The sequence below is a fragment of the Tiliqua scincoides genome, unplaced genomic scaffold (genome assembly GCF_035046505.1).
Source record: "Tiliqua scincoides isolate rTilSci1 unplaced genomic scaffold, rTilSci1.hap2 HAP2_SCAFFOLD_46, whole genome shotgun sequence".
Taxonomy (NCBI): Eukaryota; Metazoa; Chordata; class Lepidosauria; order Squamata; family Scincidae; genus Tiliqua; species Tiliqua scincoides.
This window is the reverse complement of record NW_027101644.1, coordinates 149,959-174,315: the sequence shown is the minus strand read 5'-3', so window position 1 is coordinate 174,315 and position 24,357 is coordinate 149,959. Positions and strand designations below refer to the sequence as shown.

At 53.6% G+C, this 24,357-nt stretch overlaps 1 protein-coding gene across 1 annotated transcript in view; it reads left to right on the top strand.

The window, feature by feature from the left end:
* Window positions 1–6,945: 6,945 nt before the first annotated feature.
* GPC2 (glypican 2) overlaps window positions 6,946–24,357 on the top strand; it is a 34,197-nt gene continuing 16,785 nt past the window's right edge. Inside the window, exons 1-8 of the mRNA XM_066611055.1 lie at window positions 6,946–7,105; window positions 7,710–7,868; window positions 8,165–8,475; window positions 14,180–14,260; window positions 15,048–15,213; window positions 16,555–16,685; window positions 22,729–22,869; window positions 23,623–23,756. Of these exons, the coding sequence (XP_066467152.1) occupies window positions 6,946–7,105; window positions 7,710–7,868; window positions 8,165–8,475; window positions 14,180–14,260; window positions 15,048–15,213; window positions 16,555–16,685; window positions 22,729–22,869; window positions 23,623–23,756 (1,283 nt within the window). The remainder of the gene's footprint in view (window positions 7,106–7,709; window positions 7,869–8,164; window positions 8,476–14,179; window positions 14,261–15,047; window positions 15,214–16,554; window positions 16,686–22,728; window positions 22,870–23,622; window positions 23,757–24,357) is intronic.

The following is a 24,357-nucleotide window of genomic DNA, read 5'->3' as shown; positions in this document are numbered from 1 at the left end:
AGAGCGCAGATTGAGAGAAGTCAGAGTCCGCTCTGCTGCACTACTCAGACCTCCCTCGGACTCCTGCTGCCTCCAGCCTTTTTGGGCACTGCGCCTTAAGGAGGGCACTGAAGAGCTGCAGCAGGCTCAGAGAAGGGCAGCTAGGACTGCGAGGGGTCTGGAACCATCCTGTGAGGAATGGCTGAGAGCTGGACCTGTTTCACTGGCAGAAGACGAAGGGAAGGTGCAATGGCCGCCTTCAAAGGCTGGCGTTCAGAAAAAGGGGAGGACTTGCTCTCTGTGGTTCCTGAGGTCAGGACAAGAACCGAGGGGTTGAGGCTACAGGGAGGGAGATGGGGCTGGGCCTGAGGAAGGATTTCCCCACTGGAAGAGCTGCCTGACTCCCTCATGCAGCTGCAGGCTCTCCTTCATTGGGGATTTTCAAGCAGAGGCTGGATGGCCATCAGTCAGGGATCCTGTAGCAGCTGCCTGCACTGATCAGGGGGCTGGACTAGAGCAGGGGTGGGCAAATCCCAGCCTGCAGGCCGCTTGCGGCCCTTGAAGACCCCCAATCCAGTCTGTAGGGAGCCCCCAGTCTTCAATGAGCCTCTGGCCTGCTAGAGACTGTTGGAGCATGTGCTGGAGCATGTGGAGTTGTGACTGCTGGTCACAACTGCTAGACATGAGCTGTGGACCTAGTTAGAGCAAGGTCTTCTGTGGTCTCCATGTGTTTTCTGCTTTTCTGTGGGCATTATTTTAACCTCCCCCCAATTACCCCTGAGCAACTTATGTCTCCATGTGCATTTCTGACGGGCAGCTCAACCCTGAGCTGCCATAAGAACATAAGAACAGCCCCGCTGGATCAGGCCACAGGCCCATCTAATCCAGCTTCCTGTATCTCACAGCGGCCCACCAAACACCCCAGGAAGCACATAAGATAGCAAGGGACCTGCATCCTGGTGCCCTCTCTTGTATCTGGCATTGTATCTGACAATTTCTTAGATTGTGAGTCCTTTTGGGCCAGGGAGACATTTAGTTATTTGATTTTTCTCTGTAAACCACTTTGTGAACTTTTAGTTGAAAAGCGGTATATAAATACTGTTAATAATAATAATAATATTAATAATAATAATAATAATAATAATAATAATAATAATAATAATAATAATAATAATAATAATAATAATTCTGACATAGCCCATTTCTAAAATCAGGAGGTTGCAGATGCACATCATGGCTTGTAACTCGTAATGGATTTTTCTTCCAGAAATTTGTTCAATCCCCTTTTAAAGGCATCTAGGTCAGATGCCATCACCACATCTTGTGGCAAAGAGTTCCACAGACCAACCACACGCTGACTAAAGAAATATTTTCTTTTGTCTGTTCTAACTCTCCCAACACTCAATTTTAGTGGATGTCCCCTGGTTCTGGTGTTATGTGAGAGTGTAAAGAGCATCTCCCTATCCACTCTGTCCATCCCCTGCATAATTTTGTATGTCTCAATCATGTCCCCCCTCAGGCGTCTCTTTTCTAGGCTGAAGAGGCCCAAACGCTGTAGCCTTTCCTCATAAGGAAGGTGCCCCAGCCCCGTAATCATCTTAGTCACTCTCTTTTGCACCTATTCCATTTCCACTATGTCCTTTAAGAGATGCAGCGACCAGAACTGGATACAGTACTCCAGGTGTGGCCTTACCATCAATTTGTACAACAGCATTATAATATTAGCCGTTTTGTTCTCAATACCTTTTCTAATGATCCCCAGTATAGAATTGGCCTTCTTCACTGCCGTTGCACATTGGGTCGACACTTTCATCGACCTGTCTACCACCACCCCAGGATCTCTGTTCTGTTCCATCTCAGACAGCTCAGAACCGATTAGCCTATATGTGAAGTTTTGATTTTTTTGCCCCAATGTGTGCATGACTTTACACTTACTGTCATTGAAATGTATTTGCCATTTTGCTGCCCATTCTGCTAGTTTGGAGAGATCCTTCACAATCACTCCTAGTCCTGATTGTGAGTGCTCCTCACAATCACTTCTGGTCTTCACCACTCGGAAAAGTTTGGTGTCTTCTGCAAACTTAACCACCTCACTGCTCAACCCTTTCTCTAAGTCATTTATGAAGAGGTTGAAGAGCACCGGTCCCAGGACAGATCCTTGGGGCACACCGCTTTTCACCTCTCTCCATTGTGACAATTGCCCAGTGACATCCACTCTCTGCTTCCTGGCCTCCAACCAGTTCTCAATCCATGAGAGGACCTGCCCTTTAATTCCCTGACTGTGGAGTTTTCTCAGTAGCCTTTGGTGAGGGACCGTGTCCAACGTCTTCTGAAAGTCCAGGTATATAATGTCCACACATCCACATGCCTGTTGTAACTAACTGTGGGTTCTGAAGCTGCGGTGAAGGCCAGACCTGAGCTCTCTGGTTGCATCTGGGAGCTTTCTGAGGCCTGTAGAGATCTCTGCTGGCCTCGGAACACCTCCAGGCATGTCCTGAGGTCCAATGGATCAGGCCCACGTATTTGTTTTTCCATGGGGGTCAGGGAATGAACCCCCATGGATACTGAGGTCCAACTCTATACATATTGTACACACACACACACACACACACACACACACTTTATTTAGCATATGGCATATAATACATGGACAAGTAACAATTAAACTAGATCAAATATCAATGTCCAGTTCGTCCAGCCATTCAAGAACAGAGTTACCTTCACTGAAAAAGTCAGACCATGGGCCAGTATACGCCCTCGGTTTCTAGCCAGACACAGTGTTGCATATGGTTTGGTGGGAAAACCTGCAATCACACTGTGGGGTAGATACTAGCCCCCATTTAAACATTGAGTCCTGGCATGTAGGGTATGGATCCTGTTCAAAGTTTTCCACTGCTGGCAAGGTAAGTCGAAACCTGGCACCTGAAGTGTAGGATTGTCTCTATATCTACCTGTTTCTGGGCATTCAGCTGCCCATTTAACTTTCTATTGGGCACTGATGTTGAAATTATTGTGCGGGTGTTGTGCGAGTGCCAGAGGAGGCTTCCTGGATTTAAGCCTACCAATTGATAGATGAGGAAGCTCGGCATGTACTGGTAAAAATGGGTTGTTTTTTTCTATATTCTTTCACTAAAGCCTCTTGTCTCCTTAGGGCTGGTGGTGCTCTGTGGCTCAAGATAGGGAGAACATAAGAACATAAGAACAGCCCCACTGGATCAGGCCATAGGCCCATCTAGTCCAGCTTCCTGTATCTCACAGCGGCCTACCAAATGCCCCAGGGAGCACACCAGATAACAAGAGACCTCATCCTGGTGCTCTCCCCTACATCTGGCATTCTGACTTAACCCATTCCTAAAATCAGGAGGTTGCGCATACACATCATGGCTTGTACCCCATAATGGATTTTTCCTCCAGAAACTCGTCCAATCCCCTTTTAAAGGCGTCTAGGCTAGACGCCAGCACCACATCCTGTGGCAAGGAGTTCCACAGACTGACCACGCGCTGAGTAAAGAAATATTTTCTTTTGTCTGTCCTAACCCGCCCAACACTCAATTTTAGTGGATGTCCCCTGGTTCTGGTATTATGTGAGAGTGTAAAGAGCATCTCCCTATCCACTCTGTCCATCCCCTGCATAATTTTGTATGTCTCAATCATGTCCCCCCTCAAGCGTCTCTTTTCTAGGCTGAAGAGGCCCAAACGCCGTAGCCTTTCCTCATAAGGAAGGTGCCCCAGCCCCGTAATCATCTTAGTCGCTCTCTTTTGCACCTTTTCCATTTCCACTATGTCTTTTTTGAGATGCGGCGACCAGAACTGGACACAATACTCCAGGTGTGGCCTTACCATCGATTTGTACAACGGCATTATAATACTAACCGTTTTGTTCTCAATACCCTTCCTAATGATCCCAAGCATAGAATTGGCCTTCTTCACTGCCGCCGCACATTGGGTCGACACTTTCATCGACCTGTCCACCACCACCCCAAGATCTCTCTCCTGATCTGTCACAGACAGCTCAGAACCCATCAGCCTATATCTAAAGTTTTGATTTTTTGCCCCAATGTGCATGACTTTACACTTACTGACATTGAAGCGCATCTGCCATTTTGCTGCCCATTCTGCCAGTCTGGAGAGATCCTTCTGGAGCTCCTCACAATCACTTCTGGTCTTTACCACTCGGAAAAGTTTGGTGTCGTCTGCAAACTTAGCCACTTCACTGCTCAACCCTGTCTCCAGGTCATTTATGAAGAGGTTGAAAAGCACCGGTCCCAGGACAGATCCTTGGGGCACACCGGATAGCCAACAGATAGGTCTTCTACAGCCGCTTATGAGCCTCCTGGTTTCATTTAATCGGGCATCCATCTTGCTAGTATGACAGCTGTTGAGCCATCCTGGAGCACAGTCTTCTGTTGCGGAGCAGATCAATCCTAATGCTGATGTTCTGAGAGTGGCGGCTGAAGCTCCCCATCTTGTTCCTGTTAATTCCTGGAGTATGTTGTTCCTGGTATGGATTTTTGTGGCCGTGTTCTCGAGGTGTGGCTTATAAGAGAGAGTTTGGTCCAAAGTTACTCCAAGATATTTGGGGTGGGGATTGTAAGGGAGTAGGTCGTTATTCAGGCAGAACTTTGGGGCTGCATTAGCCAATTTATTGTTAAGGTGGAAGCAGGCAGTCACCGTTTTGATGATACTGGGTATTAACCTCCAGTCAGCAAATATTTTCCCAGGATCTTCTGAAAGGAGGTCATCCAGCACCTCCAAGTCTTTTCCCTGCACTGCTAGAGCCAGGTTGTCGGCATATCCAAATTTACATCCCCTGTTACTGGCAAGTCTGAGATGTGCAGGCTAAATAGTGTAGGTGCCATTACAGAGCCTTGTGGGAGGCCGTTGTTTAGCCTTCTTACCTTTCTTGCATTGTCCCCCATTATGATCTGGAACGATCTGTCACTTAGCATATTGTTAACTAATCGATGCAGTTTTTTACAGGGGGATGATGTGACACAATTTATATGGCAGTCCCTCCCTCCACACAGTGTCATATGCCGCAGTTAGGTCGATAAATACAACTGTGGTTTTTAAACCTTGTTGAAAGCCAGCCTCAATCTAGCTTGTCAAGCTCAACACCTGGTCAACACAGCTACGATTTTGTCAAATTCTACAGGCTTATTCTACAGGCAGGTTTCATCTAGTATAGGACCAATTCTGTTTATGGTTAGTTTCTCCAAAAGTTTGTAACGTGCTCAGAAGAGCAATTGGGCGATAACTGTCTACTCCAGGGGTGTCAGACATAAGTCCCGGGGGCCGGATGCGGCCTGCAGAAGCTTTTTATCTGGCCCTTGGGCTCTCAGCTGCTGAGCAATGCTGAGGTCTCACTGCTGAAAGCGTGGCCCGTATGATAACTGGGCTCCCCCATATCTTGAAATATGATCAAGATTTGTGTATTTTCTCTTCTATCATTTGCAGCTGATGAGTTTCTACACAAGAACAAAGTGTAGAAATTTGTTTTGACCAAATTTCCGGTTTTGACCTGTTTAATGACATCACTTCCTGCCAGATGACATCATCACTTCTGGCACTCAGCAGGCATCATGAATGATATCCGGCCTGCTGTATGAAATGAGTTTGATTGGCCTGATCTACTCTGTCCAGCGGCTTACCAGGTTTCAGAAGTGATATTACTCTAGCTTTTTAAAGTTCTGGTGGAAGATGTCCACTAGAGAGTATGTCCGAGAAGAATGTGCCAAGCCACTTCCTTGTGAATCTCCCAGAATGTATTAAAAACAGGATGGATGCCATCAAAGCCAGGGGCTTTGCCACATGCACACAGTGGATCTGTTCTGAAATGGTTTGTGCAGCCAATTGGGTCATTTTGAAGGGGACTCCCAAGGTGTACAGAGCCAAGTATCCATCCGGCTTGGCCACGCTCTGGCCTTCCACGTTCAGAGGTCGCTCCCAGCGCCGCTCAGCACACCCATCAGAACGAAGGCCAGAATCAGGGCAGGGGGCTGCCCCTCCCCCCGCTTCCGGGATCCTCCACAGGCGGGAGAGTGGCTACTTGCTCCGACGGGGCGATGCTGGGCCCACGGGAGGGCCGGCGGGACTCCCCCGTCACTCGCCGCGTTCTGAGGCCCGCTGCCTTCGTCCCCACCCATCCAGCTGCCCAGGCAGCCCGCAGCCAGGAGCTGAAAGGTGCGACCCTCGGTAGCCCGCTCGGGAAGGTCCGACGGGGCTCGCTCCGTCCCCTGACGATGCCAGGCCAGCAGGCCTGCAAGCGGACAGAGCGGGGCGAGAGAGACCGTGCCACCGCAGCCAGCCAGCGTCGGTCGGGCAGTGCGTGCAGAGGGGTGTTCGCCCGCCAGGGGTCTGCTTGACCAGAGGAGTCCGCCGGGAAGCTGCGCGGCCCTCCCTCGCCCTGCACAACAGCCCCGCTCCGACGCCGCGGATGCGGCTCCTGCGCGGGGCGGGTCGCGCCCGCTGCTCACAAAGGCTGAGCTCGCTGCCGCCGGGCGAGGCGCTCGAAAGCGAAGGCGCGCCCGCAGCCCCGCCGCTCAGCGGAGCACAGGCCGGCCGAGCACTGGGCAGGAAACGGCTCGCCTGGGCGGGGGCCTCCCTGGACGCCCGCAGCCGGCAGCGCCAGCGGGGAGGAGGGGAGCAGCTGCGCCTCCCGCCGGGTCCCGCGCCCCCCTGTACCGGACGGAGGCGGGCTGCAGCAGGGACGCCGGGCGCCTGTGCAGGGCAGGGAGCCGAGGGCGCTAGGACCCTCCCCCGGCTCCGTAGTCTGGCGCCCGACGGGGACGCGGGCAGGCGGCACTAGGGCCTGGCGGACGTCGCCGGGGGCTCCGCGCTTCCATTGTCTCGGCTGCCGCTCCGCGAGGGCGCTTTCTGACGGCCGTCGGTTCTTGTTGGACCGGTCGCGACGGAGCGGCACGGGGGCGCCTCTTCCCTCTGCCGCCGGGCCGCCGACCTCGCGGGATGGGGCCGCCGCCGCTCTTGCTGCCCCTGGCTGCGCTCCTTTGTTTCTTGGCGGCCGCCGCCGGCGAGGCTCGAGGGGCGCGGAGCTGCGCGGAGACCCGGCAGGCGCTGGCCGGCCGCGGCTTCGCACTCGGTCTCGTCCCGCCCAGTCTTATCTCCGGTAAGGGGGCTCCGCCGCAGCCGCTGCTCCTCGGAAGGGACTTCCGCGGACGCGCCGTCGAGGCTCGCAGCGCGCTTGGACCAAACTTTCCGGGGTGTCCCGGGAGGTTCCACTCCTGCGCCCGCCTCTCCCCCTCTCCTTCTCTGGCCTCGGACGGCTGGGAGCCGACAGTCGCTCCCCGCCGCCGAAGTCCTGGACCGACGGGACGCCCTTTCCGCAGGCAGCTTTGACCGAAGGGGGCTTCGACCGATCCCGGGAGGCGGCGCTCTGCCTGCTTTGTCGGGGAGGGTGGGGCGGGAGCGTGGAGGCATCGCCGTGAGAGCACGAGTGGAGCGTCGCCCTGGGACAGCTGTCGGTCTCGGCACTGAAGCCTCCCTGACCGGGCCGGCGGCGGGAGAGGGGGGGAGGGCAGAGAGCGAGCGTGCTGGGAGAGGGGGCCAGGGGCTCCCCGCCGGTGCACGGCACGGGGGGATTCCGCTCGACGAGTGCGCCCGAACGCCTCTTCGGCTGCGCGGATTGAGGGGGGCGGCGGCGAGACGAAGCCGGGGAGACGCCTGCTCGGGAGCAGGCGGCGCGGTGAGCACCCTCCCCTTTGCCCCCGCAGGAGAGCACCTGCGCGTCTGCCCCCAGGACTACACGTGCTGCGCCAGCGAGACGGAGGAGCGGCTCAGCGAACAGAGCTCGGGCGAGCTGCGGGGCCTGGTGGGCGAGGCGGCCGGCTTCCTGCTCAGCACCCTCGGCTCCCGCCAGCGCCGCTTCCAGGGTGAGGGCGCCGGGGCGCGCGCACGCCCGCCTCTCTTCGGGGCACGGCGTGGGCTGCCGCCGGGGCTCCGTCCCCTCTGGGCAGAGGTCCGAGGCGCGCAGCAGCAGGCGCTCCGCCCTGCTGGGCCCGTCCCGAGGCTCACGCCGGGGGCTTTGCTGCCAGAAGTCACCCGGAGGAGTGTGGGGTGGAGCTGTGAGGAGGGAAGGGCGCTGCTTCCCGGGTGGGCGCTCTGTTCCGGGCTGCGGGGGCCCAGCGCCGCCAGGCTCTCCTGTAAGCCCCGTCCGTCCCGTCCGCAGATTTCTTCCGGGAACTGCTGGCTGCGGCCGAGCGCTCCCTCCAGGCCATGTTCACCCGCTCCTACGGACGCCTCTACGCCCAGCACGCACGCCTCTTCCAGGGACTCTTTGTGGAGCTGCGCCGTCACCTGCAGGCGGCCCGGCCCGGCCTGGACGAAGCCCTGAGCGACTTCTGGGCTCGGCTGCTGGAGCGAATGGTGCCCCTGCTCAACCCCCAGTTCCGCTTCCCCGAGGGATACCTGGAGTGTGTCGGGCGCCAGACAGAGGCTCTCCGGGCCTTTGGGGACAGCCCCCGCCAGCTCCGTGTGCAGGTGAGCCCCCTGCCCCCCTACTCAGACCACAGTCCCACTGTTGAGTCCAGTGGGACGGACTCCTCTTTCCCTGGCCAGAAACGGGCCCCCTCCAAAGCTCTGCTGGCAGTTGGGACACCAGAACCAGGGGACATCCACTAAAATTGAGTATTGGGAGGGTGAGGACAGACAAAAGAAAATATTTCTTTACTCAGCGTGTGGTCCAATGACATCTGGCCTGGACGCCTTTAAAAGGGAATTGGACAAGTTTCTGGAGGAAAAATCCATTACGGGGTACAAGCCATGATGTGTATGCGCAACCTCCTGATTTTAGAAATGGGCTATGCCAGATGCAAGGGAGGGCACCAGGATGAGGTCTCTTGTTATCTGGTGTGCTCCCTGGGGTATTTGGTGGGCCCGCTGTGAGATACAGGAAGCTGGACTAGATGGGCCTATGGCCTGATCCAGCGGGGCTGTTCTTAAGTTAGGATGCCTCTCACTTCCTCCCACACTAGGGCAAAGAGCTGTGCCTCCTGAGATCTCTGTACAGGTCCAGAAAGCTCTGACTTCTGGGTCTTCACTTCTGGGACACCTCCTGACCTTGGGCCGCCTCTGAGAACAAAGTGTTCAACTGCTGCCAGACGGGATTTGCCCCCTTCTCGTGCCACACTCACAAGCGCACCCTTGTTAGAAATGGGGTGATTCCCAAGCAGATACAGGAAAACTCTTCCTTTGTTATTTTCAACCTTGTCTGGGATGTAACTTGATGGACCAGTTTGACTGCAGTGTAAGCTGCACTCCAGCAGAGTTTGGCATCTGTCAGGCTGTTGGAATGAGTGGCGTTAGACAAGGCTGGCCCATCCAGCTGTGGGTAGCAGAAATGGGGGGAGGGTAGTGAGAAGGGAAAACCGACCTAGCTCAGGGAGGTGGCAGTGGCAGCAACAAACCTGGCACCCAGTAGCTGTTTGTATCCAGAATCTTGCTGTGTGTGGTGCCCACGTCATGACAACATCAGAAGAGCCCCGCTGGATCAGGCCATAGGCCCATCTAGTCCAGCTTCCTGTATCTCACAGCGGCCCACCAGATGCCCCAGGGAGCACACAAAACACAGCCTGCGGCCTGGTGCTCTCCCTTGCAGCTGTGCAGAGGGAAAGTGGGCTCACATGTTGGGGGCTGCCAGCTCCAGAGGGGCAGCTGCATGAGTCTGTGGGAGGAGCAGAAACGACAAAGAATCCTGTGGCTCTGATTTCAGTCCATCTGATGCTGCTGCTGCCCATCCCAAAACAGTGCAGCCAAAAGAAGGAGCTGGAGTGGCTTTGCCCACCCCCTTCACTGAAAGGTTCTCCCCCCATTTAAACCGATGGACTTCAAGGTGTGGGCAGGTGGCAGGTGCCTGAAGCAGGGGAGCACAAAGGTCTAGGGCAGGTGGCAATCCCTGGTGAGGGTGGGGCTTTGCTTCCTTCTTCTAAGACCTGGACGCAGCCCCTGTGCCTGTGTGATGGGTCCTGCCTTTTCTCGCTTGGCCTCTAGAGGGAGTTCCCAGCAGTTCTCCAGTCCGGGCACTGATTCTGCTCAGGTTTAGCAGAGGTGTGCTGCTGCTGCTTCAGGTGCCTCCCGGCCAGAGGCCTGGCCCAACTTGTCCAGGGGAGAGAAACAATTGCTTTTTTCTTGTGACGCTTCCTGGTGTTTGGGGGGTGGGGGTCAGGGATGTCCTGGTTGAGAGCATTCACTGGTAGGCTGCAGAGATCACCATGACCTTAATCATGCCTTAAAGAGGGGGATTAAAGTGAAGAAGGAGAGGTCCAATTAGTCAAGAGTGCTAAGTGCTAGGCTTGGTGGAGCCTTCTTGTATAGAGACAGTCTATCCCTGAAATCCGTTGCTGGGGGAGCAGCAGCAGCAGCAGTGGGGAGAGCCGTTGCCTTCATGTTCTGCCGTGGGTTTCCCACTGGGTCCTCTGGTTTACCACAGTAGGAAGGAAGCAGGACCCTCACTGACCAGGTTCAGCAGACCAGGGCCTAGGAGAGGGGGGTAAAGGGGGTAATTTGTACCTGGTCCCAGGGTCAAAAAGGGGGTCCAGGGGTCAAGGAAGTGGACCCAGAAATTTCCTGGGATCTTCTAGCTTCCTGTCTCACCTGGACTCAGTGCTTGCGTGGGATGCTGAGTGCGCAGTAGCTGCTGCTGCTACTGAAAGCCATGTGTGCTGGGCCAAGGGATGCAGACATCATCATCATCATCATCATAACTCGGTATTTGTATACTGCTTTTCTGGTCATCGGATTACTCCTCTGACTTTATTCAGGGCAGTTTACATAGGCAGGCGTTTCTCAATCCCTCAAGGGGATTTTTACAATCATAGAGGTTCTCTCTTTCAAACTGGGAAAGGCCATGCTGCACAGCCTGCCTCCGAACAGGCCGTTCAGAGGCCAGGGTTTCCCAATTGTTGAGGTCCACTCCTAAGGCCTTCAGATCCCTCTTGCAGATGTCCTTGTATCGCAGCTGTGGTCTACCTGTAGGGCGCTTTCCTTGCACGAGTTCTCCGTAGAGGAGATCCTTTGGGATCTGGCCATCATCCATTCTCACGACATGACCGAGCCAACGCAGGCGTCTCTGTTTCAGTAGTGCATACATGCTAGGGATTCCAGCTCGATCCAGGACTCTGTTGTTTGGAACTTTGTCCTGCCAGGTGATGCCGAGGATGCGTTGGAGGCATGGCCTTTCCCAGTTTGAAGAGACACTTGGCCAACAGGCTGAGGCTAAGAGGCAAAGAAGGAAGGCCCACAGCCAGGGAGACAGACCAGGAACAGACTGCACTTTCTCCCGGTGTAGAAGGGATTGTCACTCCCGGATTGGCCTTTTCAGCCACACTAGACACTGTGCCAGAACCACCATCCAGAGCGCGATACCAGAGTCTTTCGAGACTGAAGGTTGCCAACATCTCTTTCAAGAACCAACAACATTTCAGATGGATCTTCCTGGTCTGGTCTCACTTCTGGCCTCCAGTTCTCCCATGCAGGCTGACAAGCAGCTCCATCTCTCACTTGGAGGGCAGCCAAGACGCTTCTTGCTCACACCAAGAGCAGGTGGAGTCACTCAGCTCGGCTTGTCAGCTGCTCCAAGGTCTCGCCATTCTCAGCCGTTCAGGAAGCTGCCGGTGTCCTCAAACTGGCGACCTTCTGATGTTATTTTCGGGCTAACGGAGGCTCTACCCTCTAGACCAAGGGTGCCCAAACCCCGGCCCGGGGGCCACTTGCGGCCCTCGAGGCCTCTCAATGCGGCCCTCAGGGAGCCCCCAGTCTCCAATGAGCCTCTGGCCCTCTGGAGATTTGTTGAAGCCCGCACTGGTCCAACGCAACTTCTCTCAGAGTGAGGGCGACTGTTTGTCCTGAGCTGTGGGATGAGAGCTCCCTCCACTGCTTGCTCTTTCACATCTGTGATGCAGCAGTGGCAGTGAAGGAAAGGCTGGCCTTGCTTTGTGCCAGGCCTTTTATAGGCCTTGAGCTATTGCAAGACCTTCATTCATTCATATAAGTTCATCTTTAATATATTCATTTATGTAAACTTATGTAAATTTATTCAAATTGAAAATGTAAATTAATTCTTTTTCCCCCAGCCCCCGACACAGTGTCAGAGAGCTGATGTGGCCCTCCTGCCAAAAACTTTGGACACCCCTGCTCTAGACCAGACCTCCTGCCCCTTGACACATGACACTCCTTAACAGTGTCAAATCTGGGAGGAAATTGGCCTGCTCCAGTCACTCTTTGCCTTGTGGATCTGCTTCCCCTGAAGGAGCATAGAGGTCAGGAGCTCAAGCTGCAGGGCTACAGTCCTGCAGAAGGACGTTTCAGTGCAAACAGGACACTTTCCTTTGTAGTGAGAGCCTCAATACAACGATGCTCATTTTCACAATGGAGAGAGGTGAAAAGCGGTGTGCCCCAAGGATCTGTCCTTGGACCGGTGCTTTTCAACCTCTTCATAAATGACCTGGAGACAGGGGTGAGCAGTGAGGTGGCTAAGTTTGCAGACGACACCAAACTTTTCCTAGTGGTGAAGACCAGAAGTGATTGTGAGGAGCTCCAGAAGGATCTCTCCAGACTGGCAGTATGGGCAGCAAAATGGCAGATGTGCTTCAATGTCAGTAAGTGTAAAGTCATGCACATTGGGGCAAAAAAATCAAAACTTTAGATATAGGCTGATGGGTTCTGAGCTGTCTGTGACAGATCATGAGAGAGATCTTGGGGTGGTGGTGGACAGGTCGATGAAAGTGTCGACCCAATGTGCGGCGGCAGTGAAGAAGGCCAATTCTATGCTTGGGATCATTAGGAAGGGCATTGAGAACAAAACGGCTAATATTATAATGCCGTTGTACAAATCTATGGGAAGGCCACACCTGGAGTATTGTGTCCAGTTCTGGTCGCCGCATCTCAAAAAAGACATAGTGGAAATGGAAAAGGTGCAAAAGAGAGCGACTAAGATGATTACGGGACTGGGGCACCTTCCTTATGAGGAAAGGCTATGGCGTTTGGGCCTCTTCAGCCTAAAAAAGAGATGCCTGAGGGGGGACATGATTGAGACATACAAAATTATGCAGGGAATGGACAGAGTGGATAGGGAGTTGCTCTTTACACTCTCACATAATACCAGAACCAGGGGACATCCACTAAAATTGAGTGTTGGGCGGGTTAGGACAGACAAAAGAAAATATTTCTTTACTCAGTGTGTGGTTGGACTGTGGAACTCCTTGCCGCAGGATGTGATGCTGGTGTCTAGCCTAGACGCCTTTAAAAGGGGATTGGACAAGTTTCTGGAGGAAAAATCCATTACGGGGTACAAGCCATGATGTGTATGCGCAACCTCCTGATTTTAGAAATGGATTATGTCAGAATGCCAGATGCAAGGGAGGGCACCAGGATGAGGTCTGTTGTTATCTGGTGTGTTCCCTGGGGCATTTGGTGGGCCGCTGTGAGATACAGGAAACTGGACTAGATGGGCCTATGGCCTGATCCAGTGGGGCTGTTCTTATGTTCTTATGCAGAGATTTCCTATATTTAAAAGAGTCTAAAGAGACTTCGGGGTGCATTAGATTTTCCATAGTACTGTTTCTAGCTGACTACAGTGCATGGGAAGTTCGACCTGGCTCTGCATTGGAAAGCCCAGTAGGCCTGGGCTCCAAAGACTTTTCCAGTTGTCACCATTCTCCCCCTGTCCTGTTTTGCCCCCTCCCCACCTGTGTTCTGTCCACCCTTGTCACCATCCTCCCCCAATCTGATTCATCCCCTTTCTTTTGGGAAGGGGCCCAAACAAAGCTTTATACCCCCTGATAAAATTCCTCTCGGAGGCCCTTCAGCAGACTGCTTCTCCGTTCCTGCTTTCAGCAAGTGCCGAAGTCTAGAGCAGGATTTGGTGGAGAACCCGCAGCCAGTGTATCAAGAGGGTTGCAGTTCACCTGTGGAGCAGACAGACATGCTCCAGGGAGCAGCAGGTCGGGAGAGAAATGATGGTCTAAGTGTGCCTTGTTATGCATTGGACAGAGGCCAGAAGATTTGTGCCAGTTTGGCAGATGCAGCTGTAACTAGACTCCAGCTCCATCTGCCCAGGTCTCCTGGGTCGTCTTCTCTGCCGCTGCAGACAATTCTGCCCTTGTTTTTCTGCTCACATCACTGGCTAGAGTGGGGAGGGGGAGGCAGGGGTGTGCCCAGCTGCTCTGACTCCTCCCTCCCTCTTCAGGTGACGCGGGCCTTCATTGCTGCTCGTGCATTTGTGCAGGGCCTGGCGACTGGACAGGACATTGTTGCTCAGGCAGTGAAGGTGAGAGACGGGTCTGTGAGGGTGGGGGTGAGGCACTGGTGGTTGCAGGCCCCAGCCCTGTTCCCGTGGCTCCTCTTGCAGTCCATGGTACCCATTGAACCCACAGCACCAACCCTGCTGTTGCCATGGACCCCCCTCCAGCTGGGGCGCTGGATGATGATGAGCACCGTGGATCAGCTGGTCGCTGATCTGCACAGAAACTGCCAACGGGGCAATTGCTAGAATTGCAGCAGTGAGCCAGGATGGCCAGGCAGTGCGTGAGCCACTCGGGAGCGGCTGGTCCGGCTCTGCTGCAGACCCGCCAAGACGCCTTCCTGCTGCACTGACCTGTAGTGGGCGGTCCAAACAGCCTTTCGCCACTTCTGGGGCACAGAGACCCAAGTGCTGTTTGGAGGGTGTGTGCCATCTGCGCCAGGTGTGGTCATTGTCTCCTCCATGGTCTTCTTGGTGTGTGGAAAGTCAGCACAGATGGATAACAGCCTAAGGGGTGACTGGCCCTCAGCAGCCAGAGCTGAACAGCTTCCTGATCCCGCAGGACCTCCTAGTCTAGCTCATCTCTTTGTTTTTCAGCACTGCACTCTAGTTCTCTGGGTCTGTCCTATAGAAATCCAAGCTCTTGCTTTCAGCTGAGAAAAATCCCCTGCCCCACATCTTCTCCTCCTTCACAGCCACCTTCTGTGCTCCACTGTCTGTGTGTGTGTGTGGGGGGGGGAGCCCCGAATGCTGGGTTTTTCAAGAGAAGCGCATGCAGAATGCTCAGTTCAGCTCTCCCTTTTCTTCTGCCCAGCTGTCCCCCAGTGAGGATTGCCGCCGGGCCTACATGCGCCTCTCCTACTGCCCACTGTGCCGTGGGACTCCTGCCCTCAAGCCTTGCAATGGCTTCTGCCTCAACGTCATGAAAGGCTGCCTGGCCAGTACAACAGAGATGGACCCTGAATGGGAGCGCTTCCTGGGTGAGATGGAGGGGCAGCGGGGAGGGGGCCGCCGACCATCCCACGTAGGTTTAAAAGTGACCAAGTGATTAATCTGGGGGAGCCCTCAGGAGATGCTCCCACAAGCAGCATTGCGCATACTGGGATGCCCCAAAATCACTTTGCATGGGAAACCAGTGAGGTGGGTTGGCCAGAGTACTGGACTTGGGCCAAGGACTAATTTATACTCTGCCATGAAGCTCATTCTTTTTACCCAGTATGTAATTAATCTGTGGAACTCCTTGCCACAGGATCTTGCAACGGCACCTGGTCTGGGATTGGACTGATTGGTGGAGGAAAAGTCCATCACAGGTTACAGGCCATGATGACTATACAACATCTGAGTTTCAGAGGGAGCCTCTCTCTGAATGCCGGGCTCAAGGAATGAGTGGCTACAGGATTTGGGTATCTTCTGGAGTGCTCCCTGAGGCACTTGGTGGATCCCTGTAAGGTCCAGGCAGCTGAACCAGATAGGCCCTGGGCCTGACCTGGCTGGGCTCTTATCTTATTCTTGGTGACCTTGAGCAACCTGGATGAAAAGAATGCAACACAAGAGGAACCTGCAATAAATGGCAGGCTGTGGCTCCATGAGTAGAGCTTGGTGGGGATTGTGCTGGGGGCTGATGCGCATACAAGGGCATGCCTCTGAGCGCAGTCAGCTTCTGGACAGCATTTGCCACTGCTGGTACTGTGCGCCACTACTGCTTGCCAGGCAGTTGCTTGGTCGCCTGGTGCCATTTTATATTTCTGGGTGTCTTACTTCCCAACTCTGCTCCTTCTTGCTGAATCCATTGGGTGCCAGCTGAGAAAGCAGAATGGGAACCAGGCAGTGGGCAGGGCAGGTCCCTCTTCAGTGGCATCGGGAGGCTTGAAGCAGTCTTGGTTTCTGACCACCAGGGAGGAATGTAGCCGATGAACTCAAAGACGTTACAGAGCAGGAAGCCCCTGGAGGGCTTCCTTTTGCTCCAGAGCCCCCAAAGGTCTCCAGTGCTCACTTGATTCACACATGTCAATTCGCTGTCTGTCCCCACTCTGCATTTTCTGCTGCTGGTTTTTCCCCAACTTATCAACTCAGCCTTTTCATGGATTGGGGGGGGGGGGTGATTTGCTGAACATGCCACTCTGTATCAGGCTGGGAGTTTTGGTTTTTGGCAGGCGAGGTGATTCTTTGTCTTCCAAAAGCATCCGCTTCTGTCTACCGAGGAAGTCTCTCAGGGCCTGAGATCCGAAGGAGAGACCTGCTGGATCAGACCCATCTGGGGCCCATCTAGTCCAACCCCCTTTCTTTTCCTGAGGTAACCATATCCCTTTGCTTCCTTCAAGCTGCATTGACCCAACTGGCTGAGCGCCTTGGAGGGCCTTTTAACTTCGAATTGGCAGCCGACTCTATCAGTGTGAAAATCTCAGAGGCCATCATGTACCTACAGGAGCGTGGCGTGCAGACTTCAGCTAAGGTGAGGGTGGGGAGTCCTGCCACTCTGGAGGAGGGAGGGTTCTCATTTGGTTCTCTTGCTCCGCCAGGCTGAGCTCACTCCACCAGCAGTGCTCCAGCCCCCACTCCTGCGATAACACAGGTGCGGGTGGAAGTGGTTTTCAGACTGGATGGTGCCTCCTGATCCTAATGCTGGGGTGGGCACCAGTTCTGGACTGCTGGACTAATGGCCCGATCGTGTCCAGGACTGGCCGGTTCACAGAGACTGTTACAACAGCAGACCCCAGTTCCACTGTCGTCACATCAGCGCAGGAGGAATGAGGCTGTAAGTGCTGCAGAGTCTATTCTCTGCGCCTCCATTTCTGAAGGAAAGGCTTCTGAGAATGAACAATGTGCCAAAAGGGGGGTGGAAGCATCTGGACAGATGCGGCTGCTTCCTGCTGTGTTGGCACTTCCTGGTCCCTCCAGTTCAGGGCATAGGCTGGCAGGAACCAAGGATTTTTCCCGGCCCCCTCTGGAGCTGCTGCCATGAGGAACCGGACCCACTGGAGACTCTGCCACTGTCAAGGGTCCAGTGACAATTGGAAGGTCCCCCCACTGTGATTTCTGTGATTCCTCCAGGACATGTCGTCCTGTAGTACTGCACAGGAGGCCCCATTGCTGTGGGGAGGCTCCCCTGGATTCCGGGACCCCTGAACAGGACTGTGTCATGGACATCCATGTGACTCTTTGCTGCTGTCCTTTGAGCCTGGCCTGCCAGCTCTCTAGGAATGGAATAACTTCTGGCATTATAGACAGTATTCCTTGGGTCTATAATGTATATTGTCAGTGTGAAGGTGCGTTATGTTACGTTAGGTTATGTTATGTTATGTTAGGTGTGAAGGTTACTCATTCTAACGCTTTGTCTTTCTAACTCCCTGTCTTCTAACCTTAACCTTACCTTTAAATCAACCTTAAATCAAAATTGAAAGTTAGAACCTAAGGGAGGTACATAGGTCTACTCGTGAGTAAGAGCAGAGTCCTACCTGTGAGTAAGAGCAGAGTCCTACTCGTGAGTAAGAGCCCAAGGGTCAGGCATTTAAATCAAAGTTGAAAGTTAGCTGCACCTAAGGTAGCACCTAATTGAAGGAAGGGAGGAGGATAAAGTGGAAAGCAGGTTTTTCTACTTGTTTAAATTAAACCTATACTTAACCCAGGTTAAACTTAATCTAAGTTAGAACATAACCTAAACAGTTCAGTAAATTGGGACACAGGATCTAGAGAGCAATAAATAATTAAACAAACCCAAATAAAAACTAGCTTGGGGTTACAAAAACAGTCCAGCCTAAGAGAACAGAACTAGGAGAAAGAACCTAGGAAGGGCCAATTCCCAACCACCCAGGCACAGTCCATTTTAGAAATTCAGCAATCACCACCTTTAGGAGGTGATAAGAGCCCCATTAGGCTAATCCAAGCAGTCCATTCAGGAGCCTGCAGAGTAGGTCACGACCATCAGCAGCCTTTTGTCTTCCTGAGCTTTTGTAATCACACCTGGGAAGACCAGCCCCCCTTTCATTCAGGAAGGGAGGAGGGAGGAGGAGCCAGCCAGGAGTATAAAGCTAGGCCTCAGGAACTAAGTGCCAGGTAAGGCATGAGAGTTTAGCATCTGTGTGAGTTCAGCAGCAGGGTGAGGAGGCCAGGGCCCCATACACTGCCCTTCCTCTTCCCTTGAGAAGAGGGCTGCTATCCAGTGTAGGGTTTATAAAAGTACCCCTAAATAAAACAACAACAACAAAAAAGCTATGCAGTCAGACAGCCAGCAGCAGGGAGGGGGCTATCCAGTGTTCTGCATGAAGTGCCACATGTATGATTATATGCCTCTGGGGCATAAGTCATGGGTGTGTCCTCGGTGCAAGGAGCTCCAGGGTCTCAGGGAACGCATCCGCTCCCTTGAAGCCTTGGTGGCCGACCTGGAGAAGCGCAGGCAGGCAGAGGAGGACCGTGGGGAGACTTCCGGGGACGATCAGGTTTCGTCCCAACCTTAGGCGTGCAGCTCCTCAGCTGCCCGGGTGGGAAGTCTTGGGACTGGAGGACGTCATCCTGGAGAGGAGGGAAACAATCCCCCAGGGGGGACCCCTTCTCCAGGGGATGGGCCCGTATCCGAACGCACTCGGGATACTCCTCGGCGGGAGGGGGGGTCGGGGGCTTCTTGTAGTGGGGGATTCGATTATTAGAAACATAGAGAGGGGGGTTTGCGACGGATGTGAGGACCGCATGGTGACTTGCCTGCCTGGTGCGAAGGTTGCGGACATCACTTCTCGTCTAGACAGGCTAGTAGACAGTGCTGGGGGAGAGGTAGCGGCTGTGGTGCATGTCGGCACCAACGATGTGGGCAAGTGTAGCTGGGAGGTCCTGGAGGCCAAATTTAGGTTTTTAGGCAGGAAGCTGAAAGCCAGGACCTCAAAGGTAGCGTTCTCTGAAGTGCTACCTGTTCCACGCGCAGGGCCAGCTAGGCAGGCGGAGATCAGGGGTCTCAATGTGTGGATGAGACGGTGGTGTAGGGAGGAGGGGTTTAGATTCGTTAGGCACTGGGGAACTTTTTGGGACAAGCGGGGCATGTACAAGAGGGACGGGCTCCACTTGAACCAGAATGGAACCAGACTGCTGGCGCATAACATCAAAAAGGTGGCAGAGCAGCTTTTAAACTGATCCCTGGGGGAAGGCCGACAGGAGCCGAGGGGCATCCGGTTCGGGACTCCTCATCCCTATGGGATGAGGATGGGGAGGTTAGAGAACAACAAGACAAAGGCAGGGTAGGAGAAGAAATTGGGAAAGGTAGCGTGATGGGATGTGATAGACGGTTTAGCACAATGAGAGGATGCGGGGACAAAGGAGCGAATAAGCAGCCCATCCTGGGGCATTCCGTGTACAAATGCTTTTATGCGAATGCCCGAAGTCTACGAGCAAAGGTGAGAAAAGTGGAATGTCTGGTGACAAGGGAAAATATTGACATAGTGGGCATAACGGAAACCTGGTGGAATGCGGGGAATCAGTGGGATACCGCAGTCCCGGGCTATAAACTCTACAGGAGGGACAGGCAGGGGCGTGTGGGAGGTGGGGTGGCCATTTATGTTAAGGAAGGGATAGAATCCAGCAAAGTAGAGATTGAAGGTGGGTCCGACTCCACTGTAGAATCTCTGTGGGTTAAATTACCAGGCTTGTGCAGCGATGTAATACTGGGGGCGTGCTATCGTCCTCCAGACCAGAAATCAGATGGGGACCTTGAAATGAGGAAACAGATCAGGGAGGTGACAAGGAGGGACAGGGTTGTAATCATGGGGGACTTCAATTATCCTCATATTGACTGGGTCAATTTGTGTTCTGGTCACGATAAGGAAACCGGATTTCTTGACGTGCTAAATGACTGTGGCTTAGAGCAGCTAGTCATGGAGCCCACCAGAGGACAGGTGACTCTGGATTTAATATTGTGCGGTACGCAGGACCTGGTTAGAGATGTAAATGTTACCGAGCCATTGGGGAACAGTGATCATGCTGCAATCCGTTTTGACGTGCACGTTGGGGGAAGAATACCAGGCAAATCTCTAACAAAAACCCTTGACTTCCGATGGGCAGACTTCCCTCAAATGAGGAGGCTGGTTAGAAGGAGGTTGAATGGGAGGGTAAAAAGAGTCCAATCTCTCCAGAGTGCATGGAGGCTGCTTAAAACAACAGTAGTAGAGGCCCAGCAGAGGTGTATACCGCAAAGAAAGAAGGGTTCCACTAAATCCAGGAGGGTGCCCGCATGGCTAACCAGCCAGGTTAGAGAGGCTGTGAAGGGCAAGGAAGCTTCCTTCCGTAAATGGAAGTCTTGCCCTAATGAGGAGAATAAAAAGGAACATAAACTGTGGCAAAAGAAATGTAAGAAGGTGATACGGGAGGCCAAGCGAGACTATGAGGAACGCATGGCTGGTAACATTAAGGGGAATAATAAAAGCTTCTTCAAATATGTTAGAAGCAGGAAACCCGCCAGAGAAGTGGATGGCCCTCTGGATGGTGAGGGAGGGAAAGGGGAGATAAAGGGAGACTTAGAGATGGCAGAGAAATTAAATGAGTTCTTTGCATCTGTCTTCACGGCAGAAGACCTCGGGCAGATACCGCTGCCCGAACGGCCCCTCCTGACCGAGGAGTTAAGTCAGATAGAGGTTAAAAGAGAAGATGTTTCAGACCTCATTGATAAATTAAAGATCAATAAGTCACCGGTCCCTGATGGCATCCACCCAAGAGTTATTAAGGAATTGAAGAATGAAGTTGCAGATCTCTTGACTAAGGTATGCAACTTGTCCCTCAAAACGGCCACGGTGCCAGAAGATTGGAGGATAGCAAATGTCACGCCTATCTTTAAAAAGGGAAAGGGGGGGACCTGGGAAACTATAGGCCGGTCAGCCTAACATCCATACCGGGTAAGATGGTGGAATGCCTTATCAAAGATAGGATCTCAAAACACATAGATGAACAGGCCTTGCTGAGGGAGAACCAGCCTGGCTTCTGTAAGGGTAAGTCTTGCCTCACGAACCTTATAGAATTCTTTGAAAAGGTCAATAGGCATGTGGATTTGGGAGAACCCGTGGACATTATATATCTGGACTTTCAGAAGGCGTTTGACATGGTCCCTCACCAAAGGCTACTGAAAAAACTCCACAGTCAGGGAATTAGAGGGCAGGTCCTCTCATGGATTGAGAACTGGTTGGAGGCCAGGAAGCAGAGAGTGGGTGTCAATGGGCAATTTTCACAATGGAGAGCGGTGAAAAGCGGTGTGCCCCAAGGATCTGTCCTGGGACTGGTGCTTTTCAACCTCTTCATAAATGACCTGGAGACAGGGTTGAGCAGTGAAGTGGCTAAGTTTGCAGACGACACCAAACTTTTACGAGTGGTAAAGACCAGAAGTGATTGTGAGGAGCTCCAGAAGGATCTCTCCAGACTGGCAGTATGGGCAGCAAAATGGCAGATGTGCTTCAATGTCAGTAAGTGTAAAGTCATGCACATTGGGGCAAAAAAATCAAAACTTTAGATATAGGCTGATGGGTTCTGAGCTGTCTGTGACAGATCATGAGAGAGATCTTGGGGTGGTGGTGGACAGGTCGATGAAAGTGTCGACCCAATGTGCGGCGGCAGTGAAGAAGGCCAATTCTATGCTGGGGGTGATTAGAAAAGGTATTGAGAACAAAACAGCTAATATAATGCCGTTGTACAAATCGATGGTAAGGCCACACCTGGAGTATTGTGTCCAGTTCTGGTCGCCGCATCTCAAAAAAGACATAGTGGAAATGGAAAAGGTGCAAAAGAGAGCGACTAAGATGATTACGGGACTGGGGCACCTTCCTTATGAGGAAAGGCTACGGCGTTTGGGCCTCTTCAGCCTAGAAAAGAGATGCTTGAGGGGGGACATGATTGAGACATACAAAATTATGCAGGGGATGGACAGAGTGGATAGGGAGATGCTCTTTACACTCTCACATAATACCAGAACCAGGGGACATCCACTAAAATTGAGTGTTGGGCGGGTTAGGACAGACAAAAGAAAATATTTCTTTACTCAGCGTGTGGTTGGTCTGTGGAACTCCTTGCCACAGGATGTGGTGATGGCGTCTAGCCTAGTCACTTTTAAAAGGGGATTGGACAAGTTGCTGGAAGAAAAATCCATTATGGGTTACAAGCCATGATGTGTATGCGCAACCTCCTGATTTTAGAAATGGGCTATGTCAGAATGCCAGATGCAAGGGAGGGCACCAGGATGAGGTCTGTTGTTATCTGGTGTGCTCCCTGGGGCATTTGGTGGGCCGCTGTGAGATACAGGAAGCTGGACTAGATGGGCCTATGGCCTGATCCAGTGGGGCTCTTCTTATGTTCTTAACTACAATTCCCAGGAGGCCTTGCAGGTCTCTTGTTATCTGGTGTGCTCCCTGGGGCATTTGGTGGGCCACTCTGAGATACAGGAAGCTGGACTAGATGGGCCTATGGCCTGATCCAGTGGGGCTGTTCTTATGTTCTTATGTTATCTGCGTATCCTTGTCCCCCTGCCCTACCAGGTGTTTCAGAGCTGTGGCAGCCCCCGTCCAGCCCCTGCCCGTTCCCGGCGGGCCCCCCGTGAAGAGGCCAAGCGCCGGTTCCGTACCTATGCGCCAGAGGAGAAGCCGACCACTGCAGCAGGAACCAACCTAGACCGGCTGGTGGGTGCCAGGATGATCCCCCCTCTTCCTTCTACGCTTTACATTTTGGAGTGCCCCCAGACCTTTTACAGCTTCTCAGTCCGAAGTCACTTTCCGGGGAGCAGCGATGGAAGAGAACAAAACCCAACATGCAGTATATCCCCTCCTCTGCAGGTGCACAGTGCAGAGACAGAAGTTCTACAGCACTCCAGCCATTTTGGGGGGGGGAATGGTGGGGGGGACTCCTCATGGTCTACCAGACCCAACCCCCGACTCCCTCCAATTTTGCTGCCTTGCTTCCCAAATTGAATGACAGGGAATTTTGCCAGAAAGAGTGGCCAGCTTTTTGCTTCTGTCTCTGGGCCACACCTTGAGCCGAATCTTACCTCTGCCCCCGACCGTCGTGGTTCCCTGCTACAAAGCAAGTGGGGGGCAGGACAGGGGGCTGTAGACCTGTTTCTCAGCCTGTTTCTCCAGTCCCACTCCAACCAACAGGTTCAGTGGGCTCACTCTCAAGTAAGTGCACAGGAAGATGATAGCCGTGGTGTGTCCTGGGATTCTCTCACCCTTCCCTGCCCTCCTTCTGCAAGTGCTGGAACTCCTGGACTGTGCTGTGCCCTGTTGGCTGAAGCTGCCCTCCTCCTCCAACCAAGGAGCACTTGCTGCTGCAGGCCAGCCTGCTTTTGGATGCCTCCAGCAAAGGCACGCGGGCGGGCACTTGTCCAGGGAAGGAGTGGCCTCTGTCCCTAACCTGCTCCCCCGTCACGCCCCCAGGTACTGGACGTGAAGGAGAAGCTGCGCCTGATGCGCCATTTCTGGGTGATGCTGCCACATGCCCTCTGCAGCGATGAGAAGCTGGCGGCGGACATCAGCGAAGATTCCTGCTGGAACGGACAGGCCCGGGGCAGGTACGGAGGGCAAGGAAGTGGGGAGGAGCTGCTCTCGGCAGGACTGTGGGGCCGTGGACGGGGTGGTGCTGGTGGACGGGGAGGGAGCAGGCTGAGCGAGAGATCAGGAGGACCGCCCTGCAGCCCCTCCACCCTGCCTTCCCATCTGGGGCCAGGAGATGGGGCCATAGTTCGGGGGCGGAGCTCTTCCCGCTTTGCTTGTGGAAGACCTGGACAGGTTCAGTCCCTGGCAGGGTCACCAGGAAGCCTGAGGAAGACCTCTGAGCCTGAAGAGCTGCTGCTGCCATCGCCTCGTGCTCTGGACAGAAGGCTGCTGTGTGGGGTAGAAGGGTAGTCTGTACTTTTGAGCCCCCCGAATGGGGGCTAACCCCTCCTTCCCCACCGAAACAGCATTGAATGCTTATATGAAAGAACATGCGCAGTAACTGGTGAAAGGGGGCCAGGCTTGGAGAGCCCTGTGCCTCCTGGGAGAAGAGGGAGGAGTCACCTGTGGATTGGCTCTGCCTGCGCGCTCTGTGACTGGGTGTGCTTTTCAGAAGGTGCATCAGCATGCCACGTGGGGGAATCCCTTTCGGGTGCGGGGACCCAGGAGGGTGGCCAG